Source organism: Cricetulus griseus, chromosome 3 (assembly GCF_003668045.3).
Source record: "Cricetulus griseus strain 17A/GY chromosome 3, alternate assembly CriGri-PICRH-1.0, whole genome shotgun sequence".
Taxonomy (NCBI): domain Eukaryota; kingdom Metazoa; phylum Chordata; class Mammalia; order Rodentia; family Cricetidae; genus Cricetulus; species Cricetulus griseus.
In genome coordinates this window covers 263488933-263501101 of record NC_048596.1, presented here as the reverse complement: position 1 = coordinate 263501101, position 12169 = coordinate 263488933, and the positions used below count along the sequence as shown (strand labels likewise).

Below are 12169 nucleotides of genomic sequence, written 5' to 3'. Positions count from 1 at the left end.
TGTGTTAGCTGACCATCATGTCTGCTAAACAGCATAGCACTCGGATTCACTCAAGTATCATCTAATAAAGTGGAAAAGTCTTCCGAAGCTGGGGCATGGATGGCAATGTTGGACTCTTTATTATTCTCATCAACCATCCTGAAGTTGACATCTTGTGGAACCTACTGGACTCTGAGTTCATGTCCCTCACAGAACCACAAGAACCTCTTGAGTCTAGAGAAGTCTATTTGACTCTGGCCTGACGTCCCATGACCTCAGAGACTAGTTGTGATTGGCAGTCAATGCAACCATGGGCACTGAAGAATACTCAGATACTTGTCCTATTAGAAGAAAAACCTAATCAGAAAAAATGTTGTTTGGGGGAAAATATGCAAGTATGTTTACCATCTAATATTTCCCTGCCAGGAAGAAGTTAGTAATAAAATCAATATAAAGACTGGGAAAGATGAGAGATGGAATGCCACCAAGCCTGGGGGATATTCACAAACCTCTAAGCCCAGCTTTTCTTAAAGGAAAGGAACTGTGTTGGCTAATATATGATGGGAATGTTAAAAATAAAATAAAAAACCTAATACATCATGGATAAGTCAACATAGTTCCTTTTCTTCAAGATATAATTGTAATTCTTGTAACAGAAAGTTTTAACTGATGGGGACACACATACACAGACCACTACATAAGGATGGCATGTAGGGAACTTGGCCATGTGGCCCCAGCTTCTGGAACAGTCCTTTTCTCAAAGAATGGCACTCCAGAAATGACCCAGAAAGTCTGGTCCAAGGTTACTGAAGACAGTTTGTGGCCACCATGATCTTTCCTTTCTGGAAGTTCTTCTCCATCTGGACCTGTAATCCTCTCCAGCCACTGGCTCAGATTAGAGCATGCAGGTGACTCTGGTCTGACACAAGAAACTGTCACCCTGGTCTTCCACGTCAGTACTAGTTCCACTTGGCACACACAGGAATTTTACCCAGTGCATCTCCATGAAAAAACAACAACAACAACAACAACAACAACAACAACACACACACACACACACACACACACACACACACACACACACACACACACACCTTTAGAATCATTGCTGAAGTAGCCAAAGGTAATGGAAGCAGTTTTAGCCTTTTTAAGGGAATGATTTTGATTTTAGTTCTGTCTACGTCACAGAGACCTCCTGCAAACTTCTCCTTTTTCGTGAAGTGACTCACTAAGAATAAACCCAGGAAACCCAGTCTTCATGTGATTTGGGTTCCCCCTTGTATTCATGGAAAACACGTGGTTTTTTGTTGGCGTTTCTCTTCAACTCTCGGCTGCCCTCTTCCTACCTTCCAAAAGACATGAACAATGCCATGTTCAGTCATGTTCAGCCATGTCCAAGACCTCAATGAGCCACCATTCTAGTCTGACTGAGACTTCCTCCATCCTATCTGAGGTAGCCTCATCCTTCCTTGACCACACAGAAGTGATGGTGGAGAAAATCCAAACAAACAAAGATGTGCTCTAGCCTCCAATAGGCTAACCTGATGGGAACTTCAGTGCAGTAAAAGATCACAGGCTCCCAAAGATCTGTCTTCACGGATGAATTCCGTTCTTTCCATCACCGTGAGAAATGTGCTCTTCCTTAGATTTATATGGCATTATTCCCCGTGCTGAAACTCCTTCAGTGGCTCAGCACTGCTGAGATAGCATGCCATGGATCCATTATCATTTGACATTAGAGCCCTTCACATTCTGCCTCCATTCCCATCATCCAAACCCAGCGTCATCTCTGGGTTTACCCGCTGTATCATTTTCCTTTCTGGATCACTAGATGCCTCACTTGGACTAAAGATGCTATGTGGTACACTTCAATGCCCTTGCTTAGGATGCTACTCCGAAAATGTTTGCTTTGTCTCTGCGTGTGGGTATGGGTGTGTATACATGTGTGTTCACGTGCATGGGCATCAGACATCTTCCTCTATCACGCTCCACCTTGTCTGTCAAGACAGGGTCTCTCAAACAACTCACGGATTTGACTAGGTTCCCTGGCTAATAAGCTTCGGGGATCCCCCTATCTCTGGCCATCTGCACTGGTGTTACAGACCCTGGCCATCAAAGCTGTTTTTTCACGTGGGTGCTGGGGCTCGAAAGTAGGCACTTTGCTGGCTGAGCCATCTTCTCCATGTTGATTTTGGGATAGCTATCACCAGGCCCAGGGCTTGGCACATACTTGTATTACAATAATGGTGCAAATATGAAGGACACGAAAAAACCAACTTTATGTCTTTCACAGTTTGAGCTAAAACTGATTTTTCCAAGGCAAGAAGGGCACATGCCTATAGAGACAGTAGTATTTTTCTTTGAGTCTAGTGTACATACAGTTCTCACATTTCAGATTTTCAGTTCTTGCAAATTTAATATGGCAATGTTTCCTTTTCTCGAGAAAACATGTTCTTAGATTGCCTCTGAGAATCAGGGGAATTCAACAAGCGGTACCTATTAACTCATGGGTAGGCCCCCAGAGATGGCTTCAACTCTGACCCCTCTGCTCTTTCCAGAGGCCTTGCCCTTGGAGCTCAGCATCACACACTGGTAGAGAGGAAATACTAAGAGTAGCCAACATCCAGGGGAGACTGCAGCCTATACACAGTCAAGCCAACACACAGGTGAGGCCTAGCCTTGCACTGTCACATGACCTATTTTCCAGAAGTAACCCCAGCACGAGTGTCAGAAACAGAACACAGCACTGGGCCAGACCACCCACGATCTACCCTAGTCAAGGCTTTTCTAACCCCTAAAGTCAAGTGTGGCCCATTCTCTGAAATCACTGTCTTACTTCCCCTTTCTCCCTTCCTTTGACAATCATCTAAATAGAGCATGTCTTGTGAAGCATGGCTGTCCCCACCCCCGCAGTATCACCCAGAGGCCACATCAGATATCTCCTTTCACTTTGCCTCACTGCAGGTTGTCAGGGCTCCTAGCACGATCCAGGATGGCGCTGTACCTGCAGAGTAAACTCCTCTTTGTTAGCAGAGAAGGACACCAACCATGGCCAAAGCTGTCTATCTGGAGCCGTGTTCCCTCTTCAAACCTACTGCAGCTTCGTGGAAGCAAGCGCAGACACAGAGACACTCCCTGAAGTACGGACACAGCCCCTCATACAGACAGCCTTATATTCAGCTCTATCCTCTGAAACCACAATGCAAACAAACGCCATGGTCAACAGCAAAAGAACGGGATCAAAGCGTATTTCCCTGTGTTCTCAAACTACCTCCTCCTACCCAAGCTGCAATCTATCAGAACTTTAAAAAACTAACTTGAGTTACAGTCTCAATGGATATAACTTTTTAATTTCCTATTTCTTCTCCATCTTTCCTTCTACTTTAAAAGGTAGGGAAAGAAGGCATCTTCAGGGGTTCCAGTTCTGAGGGCACTGGGCCACAGAAGGTTGAGCTGCGCTAGAGGACACTGGGCTGGTACTGTCTGCATTTGGCCTTTGATCTTCTGTGCTTGTCTCTGTTGAATCCCTCCAGACTCCCCATCACCACATCTTAGGGACAAAGAACAAAGTCTGACCCAGCCCAATCCATCAGTGTTTATATAGTCACTGATTGAATTCCATCTGCTTGCAGTTTTTGGTAAAAGGCAAATGATATTTTTAAGGTCTGGCTTGCAGGAGTCCTTTCTTAAGCACAAGGCATCAGTACCAAGTGGCTAGCAGCAGGATGTTCTATGGGACCCAAGGAATAACTTGGCAAATGGAATTTTAAGCCATGTGTCATTGTAACCACTGTTGTGATAGGCAGAAGGCCAGCAAGAGTGTGATTCAGTATGGCAGACAGTGAAACTTCACTTCAAGGGGGCTCTTCTCTCCATACACTGATCCCACACATAACATGCTTCATCCATAAAATGCCTTTCAGTATCTCAGCAGTGGCCTTCTTCCTAGAACTCTCTATCCATTTTTGTCATACAAGCAACAACAATGCAAATCTATTAATTCTGAGGCTGGAAAGTGACAAATATAATGGGACTTGTCCAAAAGTCCTGGAAGAAATAATACATGCCGATTTCAAGGTACTTAGTGGGTCGGCATTGTACCTCTCCTCTAGCCACCAAGCCCAGACCAGGTGAGAACAGACAGATACCTTTTCCTTTTATCATCAGAGCTTCATTCATATTAAGTAAGCACTGTAACACACACAAACACACATACACACACACACACACACACACACACACACACACACACACACACACTTTTTTTTTCCAGAAAGAATTTTTAAGAGACCTTCAGGCCAGACCTTGCAAGAACTATGTCCAATAAACAAGCACATACATTACAGAGTTACATCATCTGCCGACATCTAAGGAGAGGTCAAAGGCTAATTACTATGATTTACTGAACCATTCCAAATGACCCTGGGCGAGAAGATTTAACTTGACAACTGTTTGAACTTCACAGTCTGAAATTTCATCTACTTGTTTCATGAGCACTTTTTAATTACTCCCCCAGGGATATTAATGACGCTTTCTTTTTTTTAATTACAGTCTGGGAGGGATCGTGGCTTCATGTTTGCTTCCTCCTTGAGATGGCTAAGTCCACTGTCTGGCTGGCTCCGGGACACTTTGCTTTTCTTTACCCAAAGTAATTAAAGTAGAAAGTCAGGTATCAAGACAGTCTAACAACCCAAGATGTGGGATCTGACAGCTTGGGTCAAAGCCCACTTATTTTGCGCCCCCAGGCTCTGTCTCTTCATCGGGAAGTAGGAACAGGCATAGTTCTGGTCTCTTAAGCCCACACTGTTGCAATAGATAGAGGTAGATAACATATGTAAATATTTATTCCCACAGTCTGGCATATGGTGAGCCCTCAAATTCTGTTTTTACAGTATTTTTTTTAAAGCGCTATTGTTTTGACTGCTCAAACAGTTTTGGACCCTTTTTTCTCTGAGCTCACAGAGAAGAAAGAAGAGACAAAGAAGCAATAGGAACCCCGACTTGCTCACCCACCCCACCTCACCCAATACGCCCCCACACAGGGTCCTGTAATGTTGTACACAGCAATGTCCTGAGGTCCCCATCGTGCCCCCTCCCTCGTGGTGCCAGCTTAGATTCGGTTACAGGGTAGACACTGGGTGCTGAGCAGAATGCAGGAAACACTGATGCAGTCCTTGTCCTTGGAGACCTGACAATCCATTTGGCTAACTGGTTTTGGTTTTGCTTTAATGCTTGGGGTTTCGAACCCAATACCTTTTGCATGTTAAGCAAGCACCGTACCACTGAGCTACCACCCTCTAGCCAAGACAATCAGCTAAAGTGGTTAAACCACACACACACACACACACACACACACACACACACGGACACGGACACGGACACACACATTTATCCCTCCTCTGCTGCCTTGCATGTTTAAACACCCATTCATGCGGCAAGCTCTTGCAGCATCTTTTGCAGTGGGAAGAAGGCAGACCTGTGCTTTGTGGAAACTGAGAACAAGACAGAGGCTTCCTCAGAGGTAACTCGGCAACCCCCTCCCCCCCCCCCCCCGGATTTAATTCATTTGCCTTAAAATGGAGGTGCCCTGCCTCAGAACCTCACTGAAAGAAGGGATGCAAAGGCCAGCTCTATTAAATTACAGCAGCTGGGCTTTAAAATACCACCGGAATTACAATTTTGGAGTCTTGAGATCTAGCTGAAAGGAAACCTTTTAAGTGCCGTTCCTTGTGCAACTCAATTTCCCACCACAGGGGCAGAGAAGCATTCACTCCTTTTTGGGCCTCCGGCTGTAGTACATTCCTATGGAACTCCTCATTCACTGTCGGACCCCTCAGGGGCTGCCAGAGAAGGCAGAAGCAAGGTGGGGGACGAGCCAAAGACATGCCTTAGCTGCAAAGAAAAAACCACTTCTAACTACCTCCTGTGGCCAAGCCAAGATCACTTGAGACCCCTTCTGAGACCTTCCTCTCAAATGTTCCTCCCCATCTGTATTTTGAAAGTGTCATGGTCACAAGGCACAAGGAATGGAGAGTCTGAGGACATGTCCCATGGCCAAATCTAGGCCCACGTTGCTTTTTCTGCAGCCTCTTGGCTGCGCCCACAGGTGCCCTGCGGCACGGATCCAATCTCTTGCAAACCTCTGTGGGATCATTCACGCCAAGCCGCCTTTGATAGTGATCTGCCAGGAACTAACATGAGGTGGCTTGTGTTCTAGATGCGGATGCAGATGCAACCCGGTGGGAGAAGGTGGAGTATCAGAATAGCTGGAGTCCCCAACCCGGGGCCCCAGGAGACCCTGTCCCTTGGCTCTCTGCTTCAGCTGACCGGCAAGAAACCCGCTCAGACCCCGACCGCGCTTACCTTGGCCCAGGACACCGTGTAGGAGAGCTGTGGGTCCCAGGGCGCTGTGCATGGCAGGTCCGCCGTCTCGGAGCAAGCCACTGTCACCTCCCGCATCGCCATCGCTGGCGCCAGGCTGCAAGCTGTAAGAGAGAGGGAGAGATAGAGCGGCATAAGCCAGGCCACCGAGCCCGGGTCGCAGGCAGCGTGGGGCGACGGGCTGGGGGCCGTACCGCAGCCGAGGAGCAGGAGCTGGAGGCCTTGCGACATGGCTGGAGCGCTGCGCCACCGTCCAGGCCGCCCTCCTGGGCGCGCGCCGCGTTCTTGTACCCGAGCTCGGGACTTCCCCGCGCGCCGGCCCCGGGGACTCCCCAGCCGGAGGAGGCGGGTGGCCGGGTCCCGCCCCGCGCACGCGTCCCCAAGTCCGCGTCGCTGCTGCGGCTGGCCAGCGGCGACAAGCAGCTCCGCGGAACGGCCCCGCGCCCTGCGGCTTCGGAAGCCGCGATGGCACGCGCGACACCGGCAAGATGACCCTCAAATCCAAGCCGGGAGCTAGGCCATTGGGCCAGACATTCAGGTTCACAGAGGATGGGCAGCTTCCTCTGAAGCCCAGGACTGTGGCGATGTTGCTGTTCTCCAGATTTTGTGATAGGGACAGACACACCAGACTTCCAGAGAAGTGGCATATGCCTGTAGACCTTGGCTCTCTGCCTTCTCTCCGGGTTATCATCCGGCTTTGTTTACATTGGTTAAACAAAGGAGATCTTTTTATACTAAAACATTAATTACAAGCATGCTCATATGTATTTTAGAAAACCATGTCTAAAAGAGGATTGAGTCTATCTGCATTGCACCCGTTCCAAGACTCAGGCACCATGGGGAAGAAGGGCACAGGGTGGGGGACGCAGCGGGTGGGGGGGGTGGCAGAAAGATTTTAAGAGCTGGAGGTCTGGAAGGATCAGAAGGACCCAGTGTCTTCAAGATATGACACAAAGTACTCTTGAATTCACAGCAGCAATGATGATCTGCACAAAACAAAAGCAATCAACCTTTTAACCTGGAGGGCCAGGAGTCACAAGCTCCCACTCCAAGTGAGGGAGAATCTGTTTGCTTTAAGCCACCTTCTCCCTGCAGGTCAACCACTCTCCAGGGGATACCCACATCCACAAGTGTAAGGTAATTTAAAAACAAAACAAAACAAAACAAAAAAAGTCGCCTCTAACCCATCCAGAAGCAACCCCACGTCACCCTTTGCTGTATCCATGCCTATGGACATGTTTTAATGGCTAACCCTTCTCACTCTTCCTACTATCTTTCTATCTTGTGTTAGCTTAGTTTAACGGTTTATGAGCAGTTTCCCAATACTAAAAATAATTCCGGCAACTGCTTAGTGGCTGTGCCATGTTCTGTTGGGCACAATTTAGAACCCATTAGATAGTATTGAGCGCTTGGGTGGCTTTTTTATTTTATTATTTTTTTCCTTCATATGTGAAAGCATTTCGTTTTTGTCAAGTCCACCTTGTACTCCCCAACTCCAATACTCCCAGCTCCCTCCCTCCGTTCATCTGCCAACTTCTGTTCTCTTTCACTCTCTCCTTACTGTCTCTCACTCTCTCTTAATTTCACTCTTATCTCACTCACCCACTCTCCATATATATGTGTGTGTGTTTACACACATAAATATGTATACATAAAACCTACTGGGTCCAATTAGGGCTTCCCACATGCATGTGGCTGTAGGTCTGTGTACTGTAACATGGCAACCTATCAGGAGCCCCACTTCTGAAGAAAACTATAGGCATGCCCACTTATATACATGTAAAAGGTAGTAAAAAGGGGGTTTTCCCTAGAAGTTTGTTTCCAAGACACAATTTGCCACACTGGACATGCACCCCAAACCATTTCAGGCAGGATCAGCCACCCTACTGTTCTACTGGACATAACTAGAACATGCTTGAATGAAACCTAAGTTTGCTGGACCTTAAGGGAAGATGAACTTACTGCAGAGCTCTGAGTTGGATATGTGTGCAGCCTGATGTGGGGTCCTCAGCTGCCAACAGGTTGTTTGTGGGTAAGGATCTCAGGCTGCCTGCTGCATTAGTAGAAGAGGGGCGGGTGCATAGCCCGAACCAAGTAGAGACAAGGCTGCTCAACTCTTCCCTCTGCTTGCCTGCCACACAGAATTTCGGAATTGAGCACACCAGTGTACAATTAATTCCAAAGAATGAAACACTCCTGATCTGTTTGAGATCCTCTGTGCAGCATCCACTAGACCTCACATCCAACTGTGACTTCTGATCCTCACTCATTAAACTCGGGGCTTTAGGAAGCAGAGGATGTTCTGGACCTGTGGCCAAGCAGCCCCTTGGATTGTTAGGGGTTGACCAACTCTTTCATAGGGGTCTTCTAAGACCGTCAAAAAACGCAGGTGTTTACATTGCAATTTATAAAGCAAAATTAGAGTTATGAAGTAAGCAGCAATGAAAATAGTTTTATGGCTGGAAGTCACCATAACGTGCCAGACTGCGTTAAAGGGTCACAGCATTAGGAAGATTGAGAGCCACTGCTCTAGGCAGTTCTTAGCAGAGGCCTCCTTAGCAGAGCTGACTTTTTCTACCCAATGAGTGCGAGTTCCTGAGTCCCCTCTGTCACCTTGTTCCTGTGTGTTGTGAAGCTGTCCCATCTCCCCTCTCAGGAGTGTCCATTCCTAGAATTTGGGCTTTAGTTAAAGCTGTTTACTATAACTTCTGGGCCATCCCTTCCTGGCTAGATACACACCAAATTCCTTCTCCATGTTTAAGATTTATGTTTCTTCTTTATGATATCTTTTATGTACAAAGAGGTTTTTGAAAATATTGTATTGTACTCAAATGTATTGTCTTTAGTTATGGTTTGGTTTTGTTGCTGGTTTAACGTCTCTTTTTTCTCTCTGATGCCCTAAAAGCATTCTCCTTTATTTTCTTCCAACACTTTTCAGGATACGTGCTTTTCTGTCTAGCTCTTTAACCTATTTTAACACCACTTGATAGGAACAGCGAGCTGATTTTCTTTTCCTCTTGGACAGTGGGACAGTGGTTCCTTCCAATGCTGCTTCCCCCAGACCCATTCTGGTTTTTTAAACAAGAGCTCAATAAGCAAACTGTGCTGACCTTGAACTCACAATCCTCCCAAGTGCTGGGATTACAGATTGCACCATCCTGCCCCATCCCTGCTCTAATGTTGTTTCTAAAAGCCCCCCTTTCCTTCACTGATTTGAAATGATGTGTCTGCTCCACACATACTTTCATAAATGAGTAAACCTGCTTCTGGAGTCTTCTCTGTTTCTCCCTGGACTAAATATCATACATGCTCCAGACTGGAGATTATCAAGGCCTTCACTCAGTGCAGGAGTTGAGCCTCAGGCATTAAACTTCCTCTCCAAAGCTGTTCCAGGATTACTGGTTCCTTGAACTATATGCAGACTAGCATCAACCTAAAATACTAAAACAATGCAGCTTACATTTAAATATGAAACCATTCAAACCATGTGCTGCATAATTAAGAAATTTAGAACTCAGAACCACAAATCCACCAAAACTATGTATTTCTCTCAATTTATTGAGGTCTTCAGGAATGTTTTAAGTTTCACACAGAGATGTTTCTCACATCTTCAGATAAATGTATTCCAAGGCACTTTCACATTTTTGGTGACTATTTTAATATGTGTTTCCTAAACTATATTTTTCCAAGAGTTCTTAACCAGGGAATAGAAATTTACCTTCTTGCCAATAGTGTATTCTCAGAATGGTATTTAAATTCCCATTATAGCATTAAATAATTCCCATGATGGCATTAAATTCCTTCTATGGCATTTCTTGACTCATCAGTTGTTTTAAAGATTTCATTTTTTCCAAGTAGATTTCACTGTCACTACAGGTGTCTAACAGTGGGGAATGATTCAGAACACTGGCTCCTACAATTTTTGCAACATCTCGAGAATTGTTTGGTTGGCCACTGTGGATCTGTTGGTGAGAGCCAGCATACTTTAGGGAGCCAGTGCCTCCACCTTCCAAGGCTAGAATTATAGTTGCCACACCCACTTGGCATTTATATGGGTCCTGGGGATCAGATATCTGGTCCTCCAAGTGCAGGCAAGCGCTTAACCACTGAGCATCTCCTGAGACCTGAAGCATATTCTATACAGAAGACAGAGTTTTGTTTGTTTGTTTTGTTTGTTTGTTTTTGTTTTTTAATCATGTTTGCTTATTGTGATGATCAGGGCTTTTGTGTCCTTTCTTTTTGTTATTAAAACTCTCAAATTACTGTTAGAGATGTGTTAAATTTTTGCTCTGTAACCATGGAATTGTCTGCTGACCTTTGAAATTCTGTCCATATTTTGCTTCATACAATTTTGTAACTTACAGAGTTACAAAACCTGCCCCTGCCTCCTAAGTGCTGGGAGTACACACACACACACACACACACACACACACACACACAATCACACACACACACACACACACACACACACAACACACACACAATCACACAAGCATGCACACACACACACAATCACACACACACACACACACACACACACACACACACACACACACACACTTGCACAAAGGCATCACTTATTCCCAGGTTAGCCTCAAAAATCACATCACATCTGAGAATAACCTTGTAAGACTGCTCCTTCTGCTTCTACCTCCCCTGAGAACTGAGATTACAGGAGTGCTTTTCAGTTCAAGGCTATTGCTTTTAAATGATTGCCTCTGTCACGTATTTTAATAAGCAGGACTGCTTTCATAAATTCCCAAACCAGTTGCTGTTACCATGCCAATCCATACTACCACTGAGTGCCTGTACTCTGCCCCATCTTGCACACTGTGTGCCTGCAATGACTGGCTGTTCCTCCTCTCAGTGGCCAGGACTCCTCTTGTGCCCCTGCTAGTTATCAAAGCTGAGGCTTCCCAGTCCCCAACCCTGGCAACTGCTCTTACCCGTCTCACTCCAGCAGCCCAAAGTCAGCTCAGATGAGTGCCTAATTCTTGGCTCATTTTCAGCCCCCCACACATCACTTTCTTGCTGGAACAATGTGTATGAGAAACCACGTATTCAGCACTTCTAGAAACTTCCAAAACATTCGTCATAATTCACACTGTTGACAAGAGAAGTTCCTACTCTGTAATTTCACTGCAATCCCCTCCCACCGCACAGATGCACCAAGGTATGCGTTTACACTTATCTTATTCTTCCTTTGACTATAAATATCCCCCCATCTTGCGTATGGCTCTGTTTCTAAGGAAGGTGTGAAGCACTTCCAGGGTAACTTGGGGCCACATTCCTGTGAAAACCTAGAGATCATTTCCCAGGGTGTTTCTGGAGTGGGGAAGCCACTGTTCCACACACCAAAGACCCTTGATTTCACCAGGAAAGGACAGGAAAAATGAACACAATGGTTTCTTGCCCTTTGTACACCACTAGCTGCCATCTTCACGTCTTCCTACTTTGTTATGAAGAAAGAAAATCATCAGCAAGCATTGTGGTTCCACAGCCACTGCCAAGAGCAGATGTTCATTAACCTTGGGAAAAACCCCAAGCTAGTATGTTCCCTTCACTGCCTATGCTGAAAACCTTGGGGATTTTGTTTGCTTGTTTTGTTTTGTTTCTCTCAAAAAGCACACCAAGGAGGCATGTTTTAAATCATAAAGTTTTTAATGCTGCCATTTCAGGATCTGGTCAGGTTGGAGGTCAGGAGAGAAAGTTCTAGAACAATGGGAATTCTCACCTACCCTTTCAGCCTTCCCACGCTGCTGAGGGGTTGGGTGTAGAGAGAACCTTTCACTGTTCACTGTTAAGGGTT

General features: G+C 45.9%; 1 protein-coding gene across 3 annotated transcripts in view; it reads right to left on the bottom strand.

Annotated features, from left to right (window-relative positions):
* The window catches only part of Cd83 (CD83 molecule), a 19070-nt gene extending 12479 nt beyond the window's left edge, over positions 1–6591 (bottom strand). For all 3 annotated transcript variants that reach the window (XM_027410452.2, XM_035441529.1, XM_027410453.2), the window contains exons 1-2: positions 6555–6591; positions 6343–6464 (exon numbers count right to left, since the gene is read on the bottom strand). In XM_027410452.2, the coding sequence (XP_027266253.1) occupies positions 6343–6464; positions 6555–6591 (159 nt within the window). The remainder of the gene's footprint in view (positions 1–6342; positions 6465–6554) is intronic.
* Positions 6592–12169: the final 5578 nt, after the last annotated feature.